The sequence below is a fragment of the Chionomys nivalis genome, unplaced genomic scaffold (genome assembly GCF_950005125.1).
Source record: "Chionomys nivalis unplaced genomic scaffold, mChiNiv1.1 scaffold_150, whole genome shotgun sequence".
Taxonomy (NCBI): Eukaryota; Metazoa; Chordata; class Mammalia; order Rodentia; family Cricetidae; genus Chionomys; species Chionomys nivalis.
The window spans coordinates 43,690-67,240 of NW_026646984.1; the positions used below are offsets into that span (position 1 = coordinate 43,690).

The following is a 23,551-nucleotide window of genomic DNA, read 5'->3' on the forward strand; positions in this document are numbered from 1 at the left end:
TTGTTGGCAGTGACCTTAAATTTTTCACCCCCTTTTGTTGTTGTTGTTGTTGCTCGGTCACTAGGCCTTTGGCTAGCCTAGAAATCACATTGTAGACCAGCCTGAACTTAAATTCATGAGTAATCCTCTTGCCTCTTCTAGATTTTGGGATTACAGGGACATGCCACCATATCCAGTTTTTTTCTTTATTGAAATAATTTATTCGTTTCTCTTTTATGCGCATCGCTGCTTCTCTGCCTCCGTGTATGACTGTGTGAGGGTGTCTGGTTTTGGAACTCTTGCCAGTTGTGAACTGACACGTGGGTTCTGGGAATTGAAACTGAGTCCTCTGGAGGAACAGTCAGTGCTCTTTTTCAATTTTTATTATCTATTTATTACCGTTATTAGTTTTGTTTGTTTTGTTTTTGAGACAGGGTTTCTCTGTGGAATAGCCCTAGCTACATAGGGAGACCTCGTCTCAATAAATAAAATTTAAAAACCTTGAACAAAACAAATAAACGTAAAGTGCCTGTGTTTACCGTTGGACTACCAAGAAGCCCCACAGAGCTTCTGGGAAGGGGCTCAGGCTACACCTAGATCTCATGCACAGAAGGCAGTATCTCAACAGTGTGTAGCACTGGATTCAGCCACGCCATGAGACGAACAGGGTCCCAGAGTACAGCTGATGTCAGCTGCAACCTCATGAGACACTGGGTTAGCCCTGCCCCTCCACTTCTGAGGCTCTCCAACAGAACCTGGGAGGTGAGAATTTCTTGCTGGTTGTTTTGTTTGGGACAGTCTCACATGGCCTCAGGTTGTCCTTGAACTTTTGCTTCTTTTGTCCTTTTTATTTTATTTTATTTTTTTATCTATGATTGCCAGTTTTATTCCTCTGGCTAAGAAATCTAGAGGTAATTCCAGGTTTACATTTTTTTAATAGTTCTTCATCAAGAGTTTAGTGCCTTTATTGCCTCTACAAGCTGGTTACAAATTAATTTTAATTAACTCCCACTTATTAAAAAATCTGCAGTTCTTTGTGAGACACATATTCATTAAAAAATACACACAAGCAAAAGGCAAAATTAAAACACAACACACAAAAAAGCACTGTTAAGTTTTTTGATACGTATAATTATACATGTACACACATAATTAGGAATTTACCTATATATGCGAGTTGATACTATATATGCTGCTTTTAAATTGTATAATATGGAATGAACACATTTCCATGCATAAGGGTGAAACTTTCCAACTGAAAAATAAACGTGGAAAATGGGTCAAAATCCTAAAATCCAATGAGATGCTGGTAACACCAAAACTATCTAAAATACCGCCAGGTAATTAAAAGTAAAATGAAGTTCAAAGATACATCAGAAAACGCTAAGAGAAAGAAAGCAGCAGCCAGATTTCAACATCAGAGAAAAAAAAGATTTCAAGGCCTGAAGCACACAGGATACAGAGGGCTTCGGGAATGTCTTTGTTTCCAATGCATCATCACAAACTTGTTTCTTACTCTTCTTATCTCTTCCCTAAGCCTTTCCAACTCATCCACTCCTCTTATCACTTCATCAGGGTTCAGATGCCTTGTGGGAGTGTCCTCTTAGGGTTCAGGGCTGGGTTCAGCAGGCTCTGCTCTAAGACTTCCATCTGCATCCTCCCCCACACTTTCTCCAGAAGCCAGAAGATTTCCTCTTGCCTGCTGAGGGCAGTCTTCTGAAGGATGGCCTTCATCTGCCTTTGGTGTATTCTGGGGTGTTCCTTCACACTTGTCACAAGACTTTTGCATGTTGAGTATTTCTTTTTTTGAATAAATTAACCCTGTAGGTACCTGAAGATTTGCCTCTCTTCTTGCACCTTGATTTATGTCGCGCCCCAAAGACAAGAGTCCTGGAAAGCGCTGGGATACTCTTCTCTTGCAGGACTGAGCTGCTACTCTGCCCTTTTTATCTTGGTGCTAAAATTGTAGCTATGAACCACCATGCCTAGTTTGACGACTAAAAAACATTGTCTGTCTGAGAATGTGTGCAACTCTGGTGGCTTGGGGCCAGTGACCGGGGTGGGGTGGGGTACATTCCTGTGCACATAGTGGCCATTATGGGGTGCTGAATTCCTTGGAGCTGAAGCGGAGAACTTGGCTGTTGGGGTCTGAACTCCGGACTTCACTATTTTGTAGCAAGTGCTCTTAACTGCTGGGCTGTCTCTTCACGTGCCTCCAGTTGCTAAGCCTTGGGTAATACATTATGCAGCAACAAATATCTACTAATTGTATCATCCCAACTCACTCCCAAACCAGACCACAGTAGGTACAGAAGGGCCCTAGAGAACACAAGCAACCCAGACTTCCAGGATTGAGAGTCATTCCACAGACCAGTCCCTCACAACAATCATTATTTTTGGGGGTCCCACTTTCCCGATGGAGGCCAGCCTCTTGTTTTCCACTCACTGAGAACGCGTTGGCAGAAGTCTATGTGAGAGAGCTCATTAGTGATGAATTAATGATGAATTCGTGATATCCTATGGTGAAGGAATAAGAATGTTAAGGGATGAAGGGCCCCCTCCCTACCTCCCATGCACCTCTGAGTTCTAGTGAGCAGTAGGAGGTGCTGAGCTATCTGACCACAGCCTGGTTCTGAGAGACAGGCTTGGGTGCTAGCCCAGGATTAAACTAGGAGGCTTGGCAATAGCATGATCAGAACTGCCTTAGCTCTGATGGCATTGGGACCTAGTGCCAGGGACCTCCCTGCTTCCCAGTGCCCACCTTGGGCCGCTGCCAGGAGATGTTCTGCATCTTTTTAGCATTTTGACCGAGATCCTTGGAGCCTATAGACTTGGATACAGCAGGGTAAACATGGTGCTCAAACAGTTCCCCCTTCCTTAGACATGCCGCTCAGAGCTCCTCAAAGATTTGATTCTTGTAATTGTGGGCATTTTGGTGTTGGCCCACACCCTTGGCCTTGAGCCCGTTCCTTTTTATAGAAGGCACTGTTCCCTTTTCAATATAAATGGGCTCTGTTCGATTAAAAAATAAAGTCAAGTAACCCAATTTAAAGTGGTACTGAAGCTGGGTGGGTGGGAATAGCAACAGTTTGGGCGGTGGGAATAGGAGATTCAGAAGCTGACCGTCTATGCTTACAGAGGTTTTATCTTTTTAATACTATTCTGGGTGGTTTTATATGTCAAACTGACTCAAACTAGAGTCATTAGGAAGGAAGGAATTCTGAGGAGGTTTCTCAATTAGTGATCAAGGGGGAGGGTCCAGTTTACAGTGAGTGATACCATCCCTGGTCTGGTGGCCCTGGGTTCCATAAGAAAGCAGATGGACCAAACCATGGGAAGCAAGCCAGTAAGCAGCTCTCCTCCTCAGTCTCTGCATCAGCTCCTGCCTCCAGGATCCTGCTGTTTGAGTTCCTGTCTTGACTTGCTTCAGGGATGAACAGAGATGTGGAAGTGTAAGCCAAATCAACCCTTTCTTCCCCAGCTTGCTTTTTGGCCATGATGTTGTGCTGCAGCAATAAAACCCTCACTAAGACTTTACTTACTTACTTTTATATGCATTTGCACATGTGCCTGAGTGTTTATCTGTGCATCATATGCTCACAGGGGTCTAAATAGGCATCAGATCCCCTGGAACTGGTGTTACAGATGGCCGTGAGCTGCCACACAAGTGATGCGATTCAAGCCAAGTCTTCTGCAAGAGCAGTAGGTGCTCTTAACCCCTGAGCCCCTCCATGTGCATCTGCCTCCCAAGTGGTGGGTAAAGGTGTGCACCACCACGCTCAACCTTATTTAATTAAAAAACGTGTAGGGAGTCTTGTCTGCCGGTATGTCTGTGCAGGTGTATGCAGTGTCCTTGGATGCCAAAAAAGTCCATCAGATCCCCTGGAGCTGGAGTTAGTGTCGTTTGTGATCTGCCTAATGTCAGTGCAGGGAACTGAACCAGTGTCCTCTGGAAAATCAATGCTTCCTTCCTTCCTTCCTTCCTTCCTTCCTTCCTTCCTTCCTTCCTTCCTTCCTTCCTTCTTTCCTTCTTCCCTCCTTCGCTCCTTTCTCTGTTCCTCCCCCTTCCTTCCTTCCTTCCTTCCTTCCTTCTTTCTTTCTCTCTCTTTCTCTCCTTTTTTTCCTCTCCTTCTCTCTTCCTTTCTCCTTTCTTTGAGACAGGATCTCACTCACTATGTAGCCCTGGCCTGGAATTTGTTATTGAGACCAAATTTGAACTCACAGAGATCCTCCTGCCTCTGCCTCCCAAGTACTATATTTTGTTGTTGTTGTTTTGTTATTAAATATGCACGGGTGTTTTGCATGCATGCACATCTGTGCATCATATGAGTTCCTGGTGCCCTCAGAGGCCAGAAGAAGAATCAGCTTCCCTGTAACTAAAGTTGCAGATGCTTGTGAACTGTCATGTGTGTTCTGGGAATTGAACCTGAATTCTCTGGGAGAGCAGCCAGTGCTCTAAATCATGGAGGAATAGCTCCAGCCACTGATTGTTTATTTTAATTTATGTGTCTATGTGTGGGTATATGCACATGGGTGCAGGTACCCAAGAAGCTCCTATGTGGGTGCTGGGAACCATGCCTTCATCCTTGGAAGATCAGCAAGCACTCTTAACCTCTGAGCCATCCCTCCAGTCCTTGTGCTCTGTTATCTGAGTCAGTGCTGTCAAACAATGCCCTCCAAAGGGACCCCATCATCTCTGCTCTCCCTGGCTGAGCTCAAGGCCTCCAATGTCTTCACTTCTTCGCTGTGCCTTATGAATGCCTCGCCATTCCTCCCATCTGTGAGCAGGAAGGGCATCTCTTCTTGATGCCCTTGAAGCCTTGATCTTCTCTTCTGTGAACCAGCCACCCCGTTTTCGTTTTCAGAGGCCGGGTGACAATAACCCAAGCACTCTGCAGACATGATGCTTGCTCTGCCTTTGTCCTGGAGTGATGACTCCACAGTCAAGAGCACTTGCTGCACAATAACGTGGCCCCGTATTGGATCTCATCTCCATAGGAGAAGCCTGAGGGTCTGTGAATGTCTGTAACCCTACCTCCCAGGAATCTGACAATATCCGCCCCCTCCAACACACACATGCACACACACTCACACAAACACAGACATGTACACATATAAATAAAACACATCTTTTAGATTTATGGGGCTGGAGAGATGGCTCAGAGGTTAAGGGCACTGAGTGATCTTCCAGAGGCACTGGTTCAGTTCCCAGCACCCATGTTAGGCAGCTCACAATTGCCACTAACTCCAGTCCCAGGGTATCTGATGTCCTTTTTTGGCATCCAAGGACACTGCATACACCTGCCCAGACATATAGACAGACAAGACTGCCTACACGTTTTTTAATTAAATAAGGTTGAGCATGGTGGTGCACACCTTTACCCAGCACTTGGGAGGCAGATGCACGTGGAGGGGCTCAGGGGTTAAGAGCACCTACTGCTCTTGCAGAAGACTTGGCTTGAATCGCATCACTCGTGTGGCATCTCACGGCCATCTGTAACACCAGTTCCAGGGGATCTGATGCCTATTTAGACCTCTGTGAGCACATGATGCACAGATAAACACTCAGGCACATGTGCAAATGCATATAAAAGTAAGTAAGTATTGTCTTAGTGAGGGTTTTATTGCTGCAGCACAACACCATGGCCAAAAAGCAAGCTGGGGAAGAAAGGGTTGATTTGGCTTACACTTCCACATCTCTGTTCATCCCTGAAGCAAGTCAAGACAGGAACTCAAACAGCAGGATCCTGGAGGCAGGAGCTGATGCAGAGACTGAGGAGGAGAGCTGCTTACTGGCTTGCTTCCCATGGCTTGGTCCATCCGCTTACTTATGGAACCCAGGGCCACCAGCCCTGGGATGGCACCACTCACTGTGAAGTGGACCCTCCCCCTTGATCACTAATTGAGAATCCTCCTCAGAGTTCCTTCCTCCCTAATGACTCTAGTTTGCGACACAACAAACCACCCACAAGAGTATTAAAAGGATAAAACCTCTATAAGCGAAGATGGTCAGCTTCTAACTCTCCTGTTCCCACCGTCCAAACACCTGCTATTCCCACCCACCCAGCTTCAGTACAGCTTTAAATTGGGTTACTTGTCTTTTACTTTTTTTTTATCGAACAGAGCCCATTTATATTGAAAAGGGAACGGAGGCTTCTATAAAAAGTAGCTGTCTCAAGGCCAATGGGGTTCTCGGTGAGTGGAAAACGAGGGGCTGGCCCCCATTGGGAAAGTGGGCCACCCCCCAAAAAAAGGTTGGGGTGGGAGAGGGGGCTATGGAATGGCTCTCAATCCTGGAAGAGTGGGTTGTTTGTGTTCTCTAGGGCCCTTCTGTACCTACTGTGGTCTGGTTTGGGAGTGAGTTGGGATGATACAGTTAGTAGATATTTGTTGCTGCATAATGTATTACCCAAGGCTTAGCAACTGGAGGCACGTGAAGAGACAGCCCAGCAGTTAAGAGCACTTGCTACAAAATAGTGAAGTCCAGAGTTCAAACCCCAACAGCCAAGTTCTCAGCTCCAGCTCCAAGGAATTCAGCACCCCCTGCCGACCACCATGTGCACAGGAATGTACCCCACCCCACCCCAGCAACCGCCCCAAGACCACCACAGGTGCACACATTCTCACACAGACAATTATTTTTAGTTGTCAAACTAGGCATGGTGGTTCCAGCTGACGTAAGCTGCACTGTGGGACTCTGTTCCTCTGAAGGTGTGGCTGGGTCCAGTGCTCCACTGCTGAGATACTGCCCTCTGTGCATGAGATCTCAGTGCACCCTGAGCCCCTTCCCAGAAGCTATGTGGGGCTCCATGGTAGCCGAAGAGTAAACACAGGCACTTTACGTTTATTTGTTTTGTTCATGGTTTTTAAATTTTATTTATTGAGACAAGGTCTCACTATGTAGCTAGGGCTGTTCCATAGTGTCAAAAACAAAACAAACAAACAAAACTAAGAACAATAAAAATTAAATAATAAAAATTGAAAAAGAGCACTGACTGCTCTTCCAGAGGACCCAGGTTCAATTCCCAGCACCCACGTGGCAGTTCACAACCGCCAAGAGGTGCAAGGTCTGACAACCTCTTACAGTCATACATACAGGCAAAGAAATCACCAATGCGCATGAAAGAAAAAATAAAAAACTTATTTCAATAAAGTAATAAACTGAGTATGGTGGCATATACCTGGAATCGCAAAATCTAGAAGAGGCAAGAGGATTACTCATGATTTCAAGGTCAGGCTGGTCTACAAAGTGAGTTCTAGGCTAGCCAAGAGCTTAGTGACCTTGCAACAAAAACAAAAACAGTAAAGGGGGGTGAGAAATTTAAGGTCACTCCCAGCAATGCAGTGAGTTCAGGGTAGCATGGCTAGAGGAGACCCCGTCTTTTGTCTTTCAGACAAAGCTCAAAACTTTCTCACCTGTCACAGGGGGTAGGACTTCTTTGGTCTGGGCCATCAATAACTGGGCAATAGAGTCACATGACACTACTCCAGGCACCAGGTTATCTCCTCCTCCCTGAGGTAGTCCTCCCTCACAATCTCGCACCCTTTCAGGCCCAGGGCAGGAGCCAGGGCCACTCTATTTCATATTTGTGGCAGGGAAAATGGCAGAAATAAGTATAGCAAGAGGCCAAAGAGCCCTAGGACCACAATCGTCTCTGTGGCTCAATGGGCCTGAGGGATGCTGGGTACAGGAGGAGAAGATCAGTGTCTCCTTTGTAGCTCCCTTATGTTGATGACTGTGGAGTCTTTACCATTCCCTCCGGACTGCAGCCTCCCTCCAAGTCCCAGAGGCTACCAACCATGACAGAAACTTCCCAGACCCTGGAGCCCACACAGCACCACCTTTTACCTGGCCTGTCACTGAGGGCCGACCCAAGGGGACAGATGGCAGTGGGCGACTGATTCATGGCACCATGCTCCCATGCTTACACAGGAGCACTGTGCTTTATGCTCAGCTAGCTTCAGGGCTCATGGTGCCATATGGACAGAGCCCAGATTTTCCAGTAGAGTGTGGCGATGGGATAGACATTTTTTCAATTTTTGATTTAAACTTTTATTTTAATTATTGATGTGTGTGTGTGTGGGTCAGAGTTTGCACAGATGTGTGTCAGAGTAGGCACAGATGTGTGTCTGATGCCCTCAGTGTCCAGAAAAGAGTATTACAATTCCTTGGGGTGGGAATACAGGGTGTTAGATAGCTGATGTGGATGCTGGGACCTGCACTCTGGTGCTCATGGTAGAGCAGCAAGTGCTCTTAACTCCTGAGACTTCTTTCCAGTTGCGAGGCATCTTTTTTTGGTTGGTTGTCTGCATTTTGGAGGGACTTGCAATTTTTCTTTTTAATTATGTATAGGTGTTTTGTGCATGGGTTTATGCATTTGAGTGCAGTGCCTGTAGAGGCCAGGAGAGGGCGCTGTCAGGTCCCCTGCAGCTAGAGTTACAGGTGGTTGCAAAGGATCTGATGTGGGTGCTGTACTGAACCCAAGCCGTCTGAAAGAGCAGGAAGTACTCCTAACTGCTGAGCCATCTCTCCAGCTCTTGGCTGGTTTTCAGAGACAAGGGCTTACTTTGTAGACCAAGTTGGGGACCAAGAAACTTAGAAAGCTTTTATCCTTCGCCAGCTAAAAGCTGAGATGAGATGGCAGAAGTTTTCTAGGGAGACCTCTTGGGCCTTTGACTGCTTCCCCAGCCCATTCACAAGGAATCATACAGAAGGGTTATTGGATATGTTCAACAGATAGGAAAGCAGGGTGCTATGCAGCCTCCCCAAGTATCCCCAAACCACAAATGATTCCCTGATTAGTGGCTCCCCAGACTGAACTGAAAATGTGCTCACTGGGCTATTCAAGGATCAACCCCTCCTGTCTGCCTTTAAGGGGACTGCAGGCTGCTGGCTGCCATTGGCACCCTTACTGCATATCCCAAACAGCTGTTCCCTGTGGTGCCCAGGGGCCAGAATTTCAAGAAAAACTATGTTGGCATCTTCCATTTCCATGTGAAGGGAAGAGTGGGAGGAGGGAGGGAGTGAGGGAGGGAGGGAGGGAGACTGAGACACTGTTCTATTGTTTTGAAGAGTCACTGTTCTATTGTTTTGAAAGAATCTCAGATTCCGAAGATACCATAGAGAAAATAAACACGCTGATCAAAGAAAACAGCAAGGCCAACAATCTCTCATCACAAAACATTCAGAAAATATGGACACAATAAAAAGACCAAACCTAAGAATAATAAGAGTAGAAGAAGGGGAAGAAGCGCAGCTCAACGGTCCAGAAAATATATTTAATAAAATTATAGAAGAAAACTTTCCGAACCTAAAAAAAGATATACCTATGAAGGTTCAAGAAGCATATAGAACACCAAATAGGCTGGATCAAAAAAAAAAAATCCCCTCGCCATATAATAATCAAAACACAAAGCATTCAGAATAAAGAAAGAATATTAAGAGCTGCAAAGTGAAAAGGCCAAGTTACTTATAAAGGTAAACCTATCAGACTTACACCTGACTTCTCTATGGAAACCATGAAAGCCAGAAGGTCCTGGATAGATGCATTGCAGAAACAAAGAGACCATGGATACAAGCCCAGACTATTATACCCAGCCAAGATTTCGTTCACTATAAATGGAGGAAACAAAATTTTCCAGGATAAAAACAAATTTAAACCATATGTAGCCACAAATCCAACCTTATAGAAAGTAATAGAAGGAAAATCACGAACCAAGGAGTCCAACAATGACCACAATAACTCAGACATCTAGAGACCCTTCACCAGCACAACTCAAAGAAGGGAAACACACAAACTCTACTACTAAAAAAGTGACCGGAGTTAACAACCACTGGTCATTAATATCACTTAATGTCAATGGACTCAACTCACCTATAAAAAGGCACAGGCTAAGAGATTGGATACGAAAACAGGACCCAACATTCTGCTGTTTACAAGAAACACACCTCAACCACAAAGACAGGCACCTATTCAGAGTAAAGGGCTGGGATAAGGCTTATCAAGCAAATGGACCTAAGAAACAAGCAGGTGTGGCCATACTAATTTCTAACAAAGTTGACTTCAAACTAAAATCAATCAGAAGAGATGGAGAGGGACATTTTCTACTCATAACAGGAATAGTTCATCAGGATGAAGTCTCAATCCTGAATATCTATGCTCCTAATATAAAAGCACCCACGTACGTAAAAGAAACATTGCTAAAACTCAAGCCAGACATCAAACCACACACAGTAATAGTAGGAGACTTCAACACTCCTCTCTCACCAATGGACAGGTCAATTAGACAGAAACCTAACAGAGAAATAAGACAATTAATGGAGGTAATGAATCAAATGGACTTAACAGACATCTATAGAATATTCCACCCAAATAGAAGAGAATATACCTTCTTCTCTGCAGCTCATGGAACCTTCTTGAAAATTGAACACATACTCGGTAACAAAGCAAACATCCAGAGTTACAAAAAAATATTAGTAACCAAATGTATCTTATCAGATCACCATGGATTAAAGCTAGAATTCAACAACAATGCTACTCCCAGAAAGCTTACAAACTCATGGAAACTGAACAGTCAACTACTGAACCATACCTGGATTAAGGAAGAAATAAAGAAAGAAATTAAAGTCTTCCTTGAATTCAATGAAAATAAAGAAACAACATACTCAAACTTATGGGACACTATGAAAGCAGTCCTGAAAGGAAAGTTCACAGCACTAAGTGCCCACTTAAAGAAAACAGAGAAAGCACACATTGGAGACTTAACAGCCCACCTGAAAGCTCTAGAAAAAAGAAGCAGACTCACCTAGGAGGAGTAGAAGACAAAATAATCAAACTGAGGGCTGAAATCAACAAAATAGAAACACAGAAAACAATTGAAAGAATCAATGAAACAAAAGCTGGTTCCTGAAGGAAATGAACAAGATTGATAAACCCCTATCCAAACTAATCAAACGGCAGAGAGAGAATTTGCAAATTAATAAGATCAGAAATGAAAAGGGGGACATAAGCACAGACACAGAGGGAATTCAGAGAATCATTAGATCTTACTACAAAAGCCTGTATGCCACAAAACTGGAAAATGTAAAAGAAATGGACACTGTTTTAGATAAATACCATATATCAAAGTTAAACCAGGACCAGGTGAACAACCTAAATAGACCTGTTAGTCGCGAAGAATTAGAAGCTGTTATCAAAAACCTCCCATTCAAAAAAAGTCCCGGACCAGATGGTTTCAATGCGGAATTCTACCAGAACTTCCAAGAAGACCTAATACCTATACTCCTTAATGTATTTCACAATATAGAAATAGAGGAGTCATTGCCAATTCCTTTTATGAAGCTACAGTAACTCTGATACCAAAACAACACAAAGACTCAACCAAGAAAGAGAATTACAGGCCAATCTCACTCATGAACATCGACGCAAAAAGAAGCATACAGAACACCAAATAGGCTGGATCAAAAAAAAACATCCCCTTGCCATATAATAATCAAAACACAAAGCATACAGAATAAAGAACGAATATTAAGAGCTGCAAAGGAAAAAGGCCAAGTTACTTATGAAGGTAAACCTATCAGACTTACACCTGCCCTCTCTATGGAAACCAAGAAAGCCAGAAGGTCCTGGATAGATGCATTGCAGAAACTAAGAGACCGTGGATGCAAGCCCAGACTATTATACCCAGCCAAGCTTTCATTCACTATAAATGGAGAAAACAAAATTTTCCAGGATAAAAACAAATTTAAACCATATGTAGCCACAAATCCAGCCTTACAGAAAGTAATAGAAGAAAAATCACGAACCAAGGAGTCCAACAATGAGCACAATAACTCAGACATCTAGAGACCCTTCACCAGCACAACTCAAAGAAGGGAAACACACAAACTCTACTACTAAAAAAGTGACCGGAGTTAACAACCACTGGTCGTTAATATCACTTAATATCAATGGACTCAACTCACCTATAAAAAGGCACAGGCTAAGAGATTGGATACGAAAACAGGACCCAACATTCTGCTGTTTACAAGAAACACACCTCAACCACAAAGACAGGCACCTATTCAGAGTAAAGGGCTGGGATAAGGCTTATCAAGCAAATGGACCTAAGAAACAAGCAGGTGTGGCCATACTAATTTCTAACAAAGTTGACTTCAAACTAAAATCAATCAGAAGAGATGGAGAGGGACATTTTCTACTCATAACAGGAATAGTTCATCAGGATGAAGTCTCAATCCTGAATATCTATGCTCCTAATATAAAAGCACCCACGTACGTAAAAGAAACATTGCTAAAACTCAAGCCAGACATCAAACCACACACAGTAATAGTAGGAGACTTCAACACTCCTCTCTCACCAATGGACAGGTCAATTAGACAGAAACCTAACAGAGAAATAAGACAATTAATGGAGGTAATGAATCAAATGGACTTAACAGACATCTATAGAATATTCCACCCAAATAGAAGAGAATATACCTTCTTCTCTGCAGCTCATGGAACCTTCTTGAAAATTGAACACATACTCGGTAACAAAGCAAACATCCAGAGTTACAAAAAAAATATTAGTAACCAAATGTATCTTATCAGATCACCATGGATTAAAGCTAGAATTCAACAACAATGCTACTCCCAGAAAGCTTACAAACTCATGGAAACTGAACAGTCAACTACTGAACCATACCTGGATTAAGGAAGAAATAAAGAAAGAAATTAAAGTCTTCCTTGAATTCAATGAAAATAAAGAAACAACATACTCAAACTTATGAGACACTATGAAAGCAGTCCTGAGAGAAAGTTCACAGCACTAAGTGCCCACTTAAAGAAAACAGAGAAAGCACACATTGGAGACTTAACAGCCCACCTGAAAGCTCTAGAAAAAAAGAAGCAGACTCACCTAGGAGGAGTAGAAGACAAAATAATCAAACTGAGGGCTGAAATCAACAGAATAGAAACACAGAAAACAATTGAAAGAATCAATGAAACAAAAGCTGGTTCCTGAAGAAAATGAACAAGATTGATAAACCCCTATCCAAACTAATCAAACGGCAGAGAGAGAATTTGCAAATTAATAAGATCAGAAATGAAAAGGGGGACATAACCACAGACACAGAGGGAATTCAGAGAATCGTTAGATCTTACTACAAAAGCCTGTATGCCACAAAACTGGAAAATGTAAAAGAAATGGACACTTTTTAGATAAATACCATATATCAAAGTTAAACCAGGACCAGGTGAACAACCTAAATAGACCTGTTAGTCACGAAGAATTAGAAGCTGTTATCAAAAACCTCCCATTCAAAAAAAGTCCCGGACCAGATGGTTTCAATGCGGAATTCTACCAGAACTTCCAAGAAGACCTAATACCTATACTCCTTAATGTATTTCACAATATAGAAATAGAGGAGTCATTGCCAATTCCTTTTATGAAGCTACAGTAACTCTGATACCAAAACCACACAAAGACTCAACCAAGAAAGAGAATTACAGGCCAATCTCACTCATGAACATCGACGCAAAAATCCTCAACAAAATACTGGCAAACCGAATCCAAGAACACATTAGAAAAATTATCCATTATGATCAAGTAGGCTTCATACCAGAGATGCAGGGCTGGTTCAACATACGCAAATCTATCAATGTAATCCATCATATAAATAAACTGAAAGAAAAAAAACCATATGATCGTTTCATTAGATGGTGAAAAAGCATTTGACAAAATTCAACATCCCTTTATGATAAAAGTCTTGGAGAGATTAGGGATACAAGGGTCATACCTAAATATAATTAAAGCTATTTACAGCAAGCCAACAGCTAACATCAAATTAAATGGAGAGAAACTTAAAGCCATCCCACTATAATCAGGAACACGCCAAGGCTGTCCACTCTCTCCATACCTCTTCAATATAGTCCTTGAAGTTTTAGCAATAGCAATAAGACAACATAAGGGGATCAAGGGGATTCGAATTGGAAAGGAAGAAGTTAAACTTGCATTATTTGCAGATGATATGGTAGTGTACATAAGTGACCCCAAAAACTCCACCAAAGAACTCCTACAGCTGATAAACACCTTTAGCAATGTGGCAGGATACAAGATCAACTCCAAAAAATAAGTCACCCTCTTAAACACAAAGAATATGGAAGCAGAGAGGGAAATAAGAGAATCATCACCTTTCACGATAGCCACAAACAGCATAAAATATCTTGGGGTAACTCTAACCAAGGAAGTGAAAGATCTATTTGACAAGAACTTTAAGGCATTGAAGAAAGAAATTGAAGAGGATACCAGAAAATGGAGGAATCTCCCCTGCTCTTGGATTGGGAGGATCAACATAGTAAAAATGGCAATTCTACCAAAGGCAATCTATAGATTCAATGCAATCCCCATCAATGTCCCATCAAAATTCTTCACAGATCCTGAGAGAACAATAATCAACTTTATATAGATAAACAAAAAACCCAGGATAGCCAAAACAATCTTATACAATAAAGGAACTTCTGGAGGCATTACCATCCCTGACTTCAAACTCTATTACTGAGCTACAGTAATGAAAACAGCGCGGTACTGGCTTAAAAACAGAGAAATCTTCCAATCGAATCGTATAGAACACCCGGATTTTAACCCACAAACCTATGAACACCTCATTTTCGATAAAGGAGCTAAAAGTATACAATAGAAGAAAGAAAGCATCTTCAACAAATGGTGATGGCACAACTGGATGTCAACCTGTAGAAGAATGAAAATAGACCCATATGTATCACCATGCACAAAAATCAAGTCCAAATGGATCAAAGACCTCAATATCAATTTGAACACACTGAAACTGATAGAAGAGAAAATGGGAAGTACCCTACAACACATGGGCACAGGAGATCGCTTCCTATGTATAACCGCAACAGCACAGACATTAAGGGCAACATTGAATAAATGGGACCTCCTGAAACTGAGAAGCTTCTGTAAAGCAAAGGACACTGTCACTAAGACAAAAAGGCAGCCTACTGACTGGGAGAAGATCTTCACCAACCCCGCAACAGACAAAGGTCTGATCTCCAAAATATATAAAGAACTCAAGAAACTAGACTTTAAAATGCTAAATAACCCAATTAAAAAATGGGACACTGATTTGAACAGAGAATTCTCAACAGAAGAAGTTCAAATGGCCAAAAGACACTTAAGGTCATGCTCAACCTCCTTAGCGATCAGAGAAATGCAAATCAAAACAACTTTGAGATATCATCTTACACCTGTCAGAATGGCTAAAATCAAAAACACCAAGGATAGCCTTTGCTGGAGAGGTTGTGGAGAAAGGGGTACCATAATCCATTGCTGGTGGGAATGCAAACTTGTGCAACCACTTTGGAAATCAGTGTGGCGGTTTCACAGGAAATTTGGGATCAACCTACCCCTGGACCCAGCAATACCACTCTTGGGAATATACCCAAGAGAGGCCCTATCATATGACAAAAGCATTTGTTCAACTATGTTCATAACAGCATTATTTGTAATAGCCAGAACCTGGAAGCAACCTAGATTTCCTTCAATGGAAGAATGGATGAAGAAAGTGTGGAATATATATACATTAGAGTACTACTCTGCCGAAAAAAAATGACTTCTCGAATTTTGCATGCAAATGGATGGAAATAGAAAATACTATCCTGAGTGAGGTAACCCAGACCCAAAAAGAAGATCATGGGATGTACTCACTCATAATTGGTTTCTAGCCGTGGATAGGGGCCAATGAGTCTATAATTTGTGATCCTAAAGAAGCTAAATAAGAGGGTGAGCCCAAGGAAAAACATATAGTTATCCTCCTGGCTGTGGGAAGTAGACAAGATTGCCGGGCAAAAAATTGGAATCTTGGTGGTGGGGGGAGATGGGGGGAAGGGGAGATGGGGAGAGAAAAGTGCTAAGGAGAGGATGGGGGGATCTTGGGGAAATGGGATGATTGGAGATAAAGGAAGATTGGATAGGTGAGCAGGGAAGCACATATCTTAGTTAAGGGAGCCACCTAAGGGTTGGCAAGAGACTTGAACCTGGAGTGGCTACCAGGTGCCAGGGCAATGTCCCCATTTATTTCCTTGGGCAGCTGAGGATAGGGAACCTGAAATGACCCTATCCTATAGCCATACTGATGAATATCTTGCATATCACCATAGAACCTTTATCTAGCGATGGATGGAGAAAGAGACAGAGGCCCACACTGGAGCACCGGACTGAGCTCCCAAGGTCCTAACTAGGAGCAGAAGGAGGGAGAACATGAGCAAAGAAGGCAGGACCACGAGGGGTGCACCCACCCACTGAGACAGTGGGTCTGATCTATTGCGAGCTCACCAATGCCAGCTGGACTGTGACTGAAAAAGCATGGGATAAAACCGGACTCTCTGAACATGGCGGACAATGAGAGCTGATGAGAGGCCAAAGACAATGTCATGAGGTTTTAATCCTACTTCAGGTTCTGGCTTTGTGGGAGCCTAGACAGTTTGGATGTTCACCTTCCTAGACCTGGATGGAGTGGGGAGGACCTTGGACTTTCCATAGGGCAGGGAACCCTGACTGCTCTTGGGGCTGGAGAGGGAGGAGAAGAGGAGTGTGGGAAGGGGAGAGGGGAGGGAGGAGGGAGAGGGAAATGGGAGGCGTGGAGGAGGTAGAAATATTTTTTCAATAAAAAAGTAAAAAAAAAAAAAGAATGCAAACAGCAACAGCGGCCCCAATAAACTGTGATCTGCCTCTATATGACCCTAGGATGGCAGTACCCAACCCTACTCCCCGCCAACCCCATCTACTACAAAGAACTAGCTTGGCTCACTGGTCAATACAAGGGGGTTTCTTACCAACATTCACATAGTGCTTTCCACTTCATTGGGACTCACCAGGAGGCTCAAGAGAACGACAGGTGTCTGTAACATGAGGGCCAGCTGTGGGGATTGACAGAATACAGACAATTCTCCTGCACCACTTCCTCCTCTTACTTTTATAAACAAAAGAAAACATTCATAGTTCATTTTTTTCGGGAAAGTGGGCGTAGCTTTCCAGGCTACATCCTGCTGTTTGAGGGCACTGATAATCTTATGGGGACCTAAAGAAAATTTAGAGTTATAATCATGTCCTGACTGGAGTATCCTGTGAGTCTTGATCATCTCAGGCAGCAGTCTTGAATCTGTTCTGGATGTAGACCTCAGACATCTGGGCCATCTGTTCCTACCGGAGCCTTCTCAGGTGGTCTTCCTTGAGCAAACTGGATTTTTCTTAACTCAGAATGAATCCACAGCCTCTCATTTTCTGTGGAAACTAAAGCAAAATCTCTTCTCCAAAGTAACATACCTTTTACCTTCAGTTTTCAAGCCAAGGTATTTTCAAAATACCTATCTTGGGTTAGTTCAGCAGCATTTATAAACAAAAGTCTTTTAGCAGCTGTTGCTCCTTCCTCAGCATTCAAGCAGTTCAAAGAGAGCATAATAGCATACAGTATCAAGATTCTCTGTGTATTTTCCATCTTTATGCAGCTTTATTTTAACCTCTATTACGTTTATTTTTATTTTTACTTTTACTTTTTGAGACAGGTTCTCTGTATATCTGGAATAACTCTGTATACCAGGCTGTCCTTGAACTCACAGAGGGAGAAGCACCAGTCTCTGCCTCCCCAGTGCTATGCTTAAAGGTGTGTGCAACCACAACTTGATCTCACAGAGATGAGTCTGTCTCTGCCTCCCAGGCATTGGGATTAAAGGTGTATGCTACTACCACACCTTGAAGTCACAGAGATCAATCTACCTCTGCCTCTCTGCCTTGCAAGTGTTGCGATTAAAGGTGTGTACCCTGGTTCCTGGGGTGCATCTTGAGGACAGTTTCTGGTCAGCTAACTAAATCATTCTGTTTGTGTCTGGTCAGCTAACTAAAGCATTCTGCCCCACCTGGAGATTAGCTGCAGGGCTTTGACTCCACCCTTGGTATGGTAATTTCCCACCTGCGTGGGTGGAAATCCTAATGCAGCAGCTAGGTATATAAGGATTTCCCCAAGGTTGAATAAATGGCATTCTGCTGATCTCCTTCGAATGACCTAGGGCTCTTTGTGTGTTCTTTCAATCTCCAGGCCCTTGCCTGACCTGCAGAAGGTACAGTGGCCCGCGAACTGTACCGAGGGTGTAACACAAAATCGGGTGTTACACACCCAACTACTCTCTTTCTTTCTTTTATACTTTTAAAAACTTTACCTGGGGGTTCGTGGCCTCTCCCACCAGCCCCATGAGCTGCAGTGTCTTGGGTCCGGACCCCGAGGCAGCGCTGCTGGCCTGTGCCGCCTGTGTTTCGCATCCGGATCCGGCGCCTCAGTTGTCTGCTCCCGCCAAGCTGCCCACCAGCATAGCCACGGAGAGCAAGGCCAGCCCCGCGGGGATGACAGGGGGACCCGGGGCTGGAGTTGCCACTATGGCCATGGGCCCCATAGTGGCGCGAGCCAGGGAGCCTGCGGAGCTCCGCCAGCTGTCCTTGGTGGTAGTGGGCGGCGCGGCTCCCCCTGAAGGGGCAATGTCTAAGGGGGTTTACGCCCTGCCGAGCGCGCCCAACAGAGAAGTGAAGCCCATAGTGTCCAGCACGCCACCGGTGGACTTCTTGATGCAGCTGGAGGATTACACCCCTACGATCCCAGATGCAGTGACTGGTTATTACCTGAACCGTGCTGGCTTTGAAGCTTCAGACCCACGCATAATCCGGCTCATCTCACTAGCTGCCCAGAAATTCATCTCAGATATTGCTAATGATGCCCTACAGCACTGCAAAATGAAGGGCACAGCCTCTGGCAGCTCCCGGAGCAAGAGCAAGGACCGCAAGTACACCCTAACGATGGAGGACTTGACCCCAGCCCTCAGTGACCATGGCATCAATGTGAAGAAGCCGCACTACTTCACCTGAACCACCTAACCCAGGTGTATTTGTCTTTCCCTCTGTCCCCACAACAGCCTGTTTTCATAATAAACTTCATTGTGGAAAAACAGCAACAACAACTGTGGAGGAGCAAATGAATGTAGACAGATTATATAGATATATACAGCTTTAATAAGGAAATAGACTTACAGGACCACAGGTTCCCGCGGCGGAGCAAAAGACAAAAAAGGGCTGCTGGGCTCACGCCCGGCAGATTTATCCGTAAACATTAGCCCGAGGCGAACACGCCCCCAATGGGTGGGGCTATGTCCCTACATCTCCCCCTTTTGTCTAAATAAGATAGAACCAAACCAAATACAACTATATACAATAATAACAAATAATAAATATAACAAACAATATTGAGAACAAAACTTTTGCTAAACATTCTATCTCAAGGAGTCTAAATAACATAGAGAGTAACTACAATTATATAATCTTCAACTCCGTCAAAGATCTGAGAAGGGAATAAAGATTACTTAACAATCGAGAGATATCCAAAATGTGCAACAATTGACAGAGACAACTGACTACCTGGGCAATCACCCAAAGTCTCGTTTGCAATGTTGAGTCAACCAACTTTGGCTAAGGCCTAACATAACTGGCATACCATTATTAAAGGCAAGGAACTTTCTTAGGACTATCCTACCCTGTCTTGGCAAGATAAGACAATCCTGTTTCATCCACTTAGGGATATTCTGTATCTTTGTCAGAAGTTGAGGTATGGGCTTTTCTTAACCCAAAGGCCAGTTCTGCCAAGAAGACAAACTCCCAGTGGAGTGTCTTTGGTGCTCAACGTTCTCTCGGGAGTAGAGTGGTGTTGCCAGGAGTAATTGTGTCTCTTTGGCATAGAAATTTTAGGTTAGATTAAAGGCCATTTTCTACAGCTCTTCGAAGAGGCTGAAGATCATACTATCTATACTAAATATAATCTCTATGTAACTAAAAGACCTGATAAACTTAAAAATAAATATGACAAACATATAATTCTCAATACCTATCTAACTTTGAAGACTAAAAGAATAAACAACTGTGCAATATATGAAGACAATGATCTTCAACTGTAAACAATGTCATAGTATCAGAGGTAGAAATGTACAATGTAATATGGTAGAAGTATCAATACAATATAGACAAAGTTATAAGCATACTCATACAAAAATAGAGGTAGGAACACTCACATTCAATATTCAACATATCAGTATACAAGAAACAGTACCAGTACAATTTTCTATAAACAGTAATTCACAAATACCAATCATCCCAAAAAACCAGTTAATCCCCCTTCTTCTTCCTCTTCTCTCTTTTTTTTTTTTTTTTTTTTTTCCAAAAAATTATCACCCCATCCCCTCAACCCTAAACCAACCACTAAAAGATGCCCCCAACCCTGAGGGCAAACTCTGTTGGGAGAGGGGACGTCGTCCTCTAAGATTGCTTCTAGCTGACATGGGGGCGACGTTCTTCTTAGGGGGTCCTGTGAAAGCAAATGTTGGTAAAATTCCCAAATTAACCTTTGACCTAAGAAAATTGTAACTAGTCTCAGAGCATTTTGAGAAGGTCCGACCAGAGTGTTGTCAAAAATGTGCACCATTCGAAATTGTCTCTTGTAGTTGGTACCAAAAAACAGGTCTAATATTAGCGCTTTTTTTAAAAAAAAAATCATGACGTCATAAAAACCAGATGGAGTTGATGTTGTGGGGCCCCATCTTCATCCTGGAAACTTCAAAGATTACTGTAGGAAAATTTGTTGCTTGTTATGGGAAATTTAAACATTAACAACAAGGACATATACTGACATATAAAGAAAGACACAGATATGAGGAAAAGCAAAGAAAGTTTAAGACATATATATATATATATATAAATTAATACTTACAGAACAAGTCCCTCCATCAGTAATTAAATATTAGGGGTACCTTAAATTCTTTGAAGATGGGTATTTTCCTGTGGAGATAAGAAGAGAACCCTGCCCCCAACCTATTTGTATTACTTACCATCAGTATGATTGCCATCCATGTGATTGAATTGTTATTTATCTTTCCCAACTGGCTTCTCTTCATCAAAACGAACCTTTATCAATTTTGTTGGAATCCACAATTTTTCCTCACCTGTGGAGACAAGAGCAAATCCCCTTCCCCAACGCAGCACATCTCCTGGCTTCCATTGTGAGGTCAGCACATCCTTGAAATAAACTGGTTGATTTAGTTCAGTAGACTTTTCCATTATCCAATGTCTTTCTGCAGCCGATGTTCCCTTCTCATTAGCGTTGAGGAAATTCAAGGTTAACAAAGCATTATGTAACCTATTTCTGGGGGTGTTTTCCACCCCTTTCTGTTTGTTCAACATATCCTTTATAGTTCGATTTGATCTTTCTATGACTGCTTGACCTGTAGGATTGTATGGTATACCTGTAACATGCTTGATATTGTAATAATCAAAAAACCGTTTCATTTTTCTAGAGACATAAGCAGGACCATTATCTGTCTTTATTTGTGTAGGAATACCCATAATAGCCATGACTTCTAATAAATGAGTGATAACTGAATCAGCTTTTTCTGAACTTAAAGCCGTTGCCCACTGAAAGCCTGAATACGTGTCAATGGTGTGATGAACATATTTTAATTTGCCAAATTCTGCAAAGTGGAACACATCCATCTGCCAGATTTCATTCCTTTGGGTGCCCTTTGGATTAGCCCCTGCAGGCAGTGGCGTTTGGTTATAGAAAGAGCAAGTAGGGCATTTCTTTACAATCTCCCTAGCTTGTTGCCATGTAATAGAAAACTCTTTCTTCAAACCTTTGCTATTAACATGATGTTTTTTATGAAATTCAGAGGCTTGTAGCACACTACCAATCAATAATTGATCAATTTCTGCATTACCTTGTGCTAGAGGACCTGGCAGACCCGTATGGGATCGGATGTGTGTTATGTACATAGGGCAAAGCCTGTTCCTAATCAAATCTTGCACCTGGATAAACAAAGAGGTTAGTTCTGTATCATCAGGTATAAATTCAGCAGTTTCAATATGTAAAATAACTCTTTCTGCATATTGTGAATCAGTAACTATATTAATAGGTTCTTTAAAATCCCTTAGCACCATAAGAATGGCATATAATTCTGCCTTCTGGACAGAATCATAAGGACTTTGTTCCACCTTACCCAAGTCTTCTGATTTGTAACCTGCCTTCCCTGATTTATTGGCATCAGTATAGAACGTACGGGCTCCAGTTATTGGAGTATCACGGACGATTCGAGGAAGGATCCAAGAAGTTCTCTTTATGAAGTTAAGCCTCTTGCTTTTTGGATAGTTGTTATTAATGTCTCCCAAGAAATTAGCACAAGCTCTTTGCCATGGTTCATTATCTTCCCATAATTTCTTTAGTTCATCAGCAGTGAAAGGCACTATAATTTCTGCTGGGTCTATGCCTGCTAGTTGACGAAGTCTCAACTTGCCTTTTATAATTAACTCAGAGACTTTTTCTACATAAGTTTTCAGTTTCTTACTTGGTTTATGTGGTAAAAAGATCCATTCCAAGATAATATCATCTCTCTGCATTAAAATTCCTGTAGGGGAAATTTTTGATGGTAGTATGACGAGAATACAGTCGAGCTCTGGATTTACCCTGTCCACATGCGCCTGTTGTAATTTTTCCTCAATCATTGTCAGTTCCTTTTCTGCTTCAGCTGTTAATTCTCTGGGACTGTTTAAATCTTTGTCACCATCCAAGGTTTTGTTCAAATGAATTATTAGATCAGGTGTTATTCCAATAGCTGTCCGTAGACTGGAAATGTCCCCTAATAGTCTTTGAAAGTCATTAAGAGTCCGTAGGCGATCTCTCCGAATTTGTGCCTTTTGTGTCTTAATTTTTTGTAAACCTATTTTATAACCTAAATAATTAACAGAATCTCCCTTCTGAATCTTTTCAGGAGCAATTTGCAATCCCCATTTTGGTAAAAGTATTTTTATTTCTTCAAACAGTCTGTTCAAGGTATCCATGTTTGAATCGGATAACAAAATGTCGTCCATGTAGTGATATACTATCGATTTGGGAAATTTCTTGCGTATTATTTGCAATGGTTGATTCACAAAATATTGGCACAGGGAGGGGCTATTTAACATACCCTGGGGGAGGACGGTCCAGTGGTACCTCCTCGAAGGTTGAGAATTATTATAAGTAGGCACTGTGAAGGCAAATTTTTCTCTATCTTCTTTTTGTAAAGGTATAGTGAAAAAACAATCCTTTAAATCAATAACTATGAGAGGCCATCCTTTTGGCAATAAAGAGGGCAAAGGAATTCCAGATTGCAGAGGGCCCATAGGTTGAATAACCTTGTTGATAGCCCTGAGATCTGTCACCATTCTCCATTTACCTGATTTTTTCTTAACCACAAATACAGGAGAATTCCAAGGGCTGGTAGATTCTTCTATATGTCCAGCATCTAATTGCTCTTGTACCAACTGTTCTAAAGCCTGTAACTTTTCCTCAGCTAAAGGCCATTGCTTTGTCCATATTGGTTTTTCAGTCAACCATTTTAAAGGCAAGGCTGTTGGTATCTCTGAAGGGACATCAATTGCTTGTTCTTGTACAGCCCGAATGGCCGGTTTTCTCCGTTTGTAATATCTTTTAATATTATCCCCAGAAATATAGGCT

At 42.6% G+C, this 23,551-nt stretch overlaps 1 protein-coding gene and 1 pseudogene across 1 annotated transcript; one reads left to right on the forward strand and one right to left on the reverse strand.

Annotated features, from left to right (window-relative positions):
• Positions 1-1,414: 1,414 nt before the first annotated feature.
• Positions 1,415-1,910, reverse strand: LOC130869227 (transcription elongation factor A protein-like 8; annotated as a pseudogene).
• A 16,312-nt stretch (positions 1,911-18,222) lies between these two features.
• LOC130869224 (transcription initiation factor TFIID subunit 10-like) lies at positions 18,223-18,888 on the forward strand. The gene has a single exon (XM_057761224.1). It carries the CDS (start codon positions 18,223-18,225, stop codon positions 18,886-18,888), a length of 666 nt encoding a protein of 221 aa, XP_057617207.1.
• Positions 18,889-23,551: the final 4,663 nt, after the last annotated feature.

What these genes read in the sequence shown, in the direction of transcription:
- LOC130869224 (XM_057761224.1), top strand. Translation starts at nt 18,223, where the DNA reads ATGAGCTGCAGTGTCTTGGGTCCGGACCCCGAGGCAGCGCTGCTGGCC.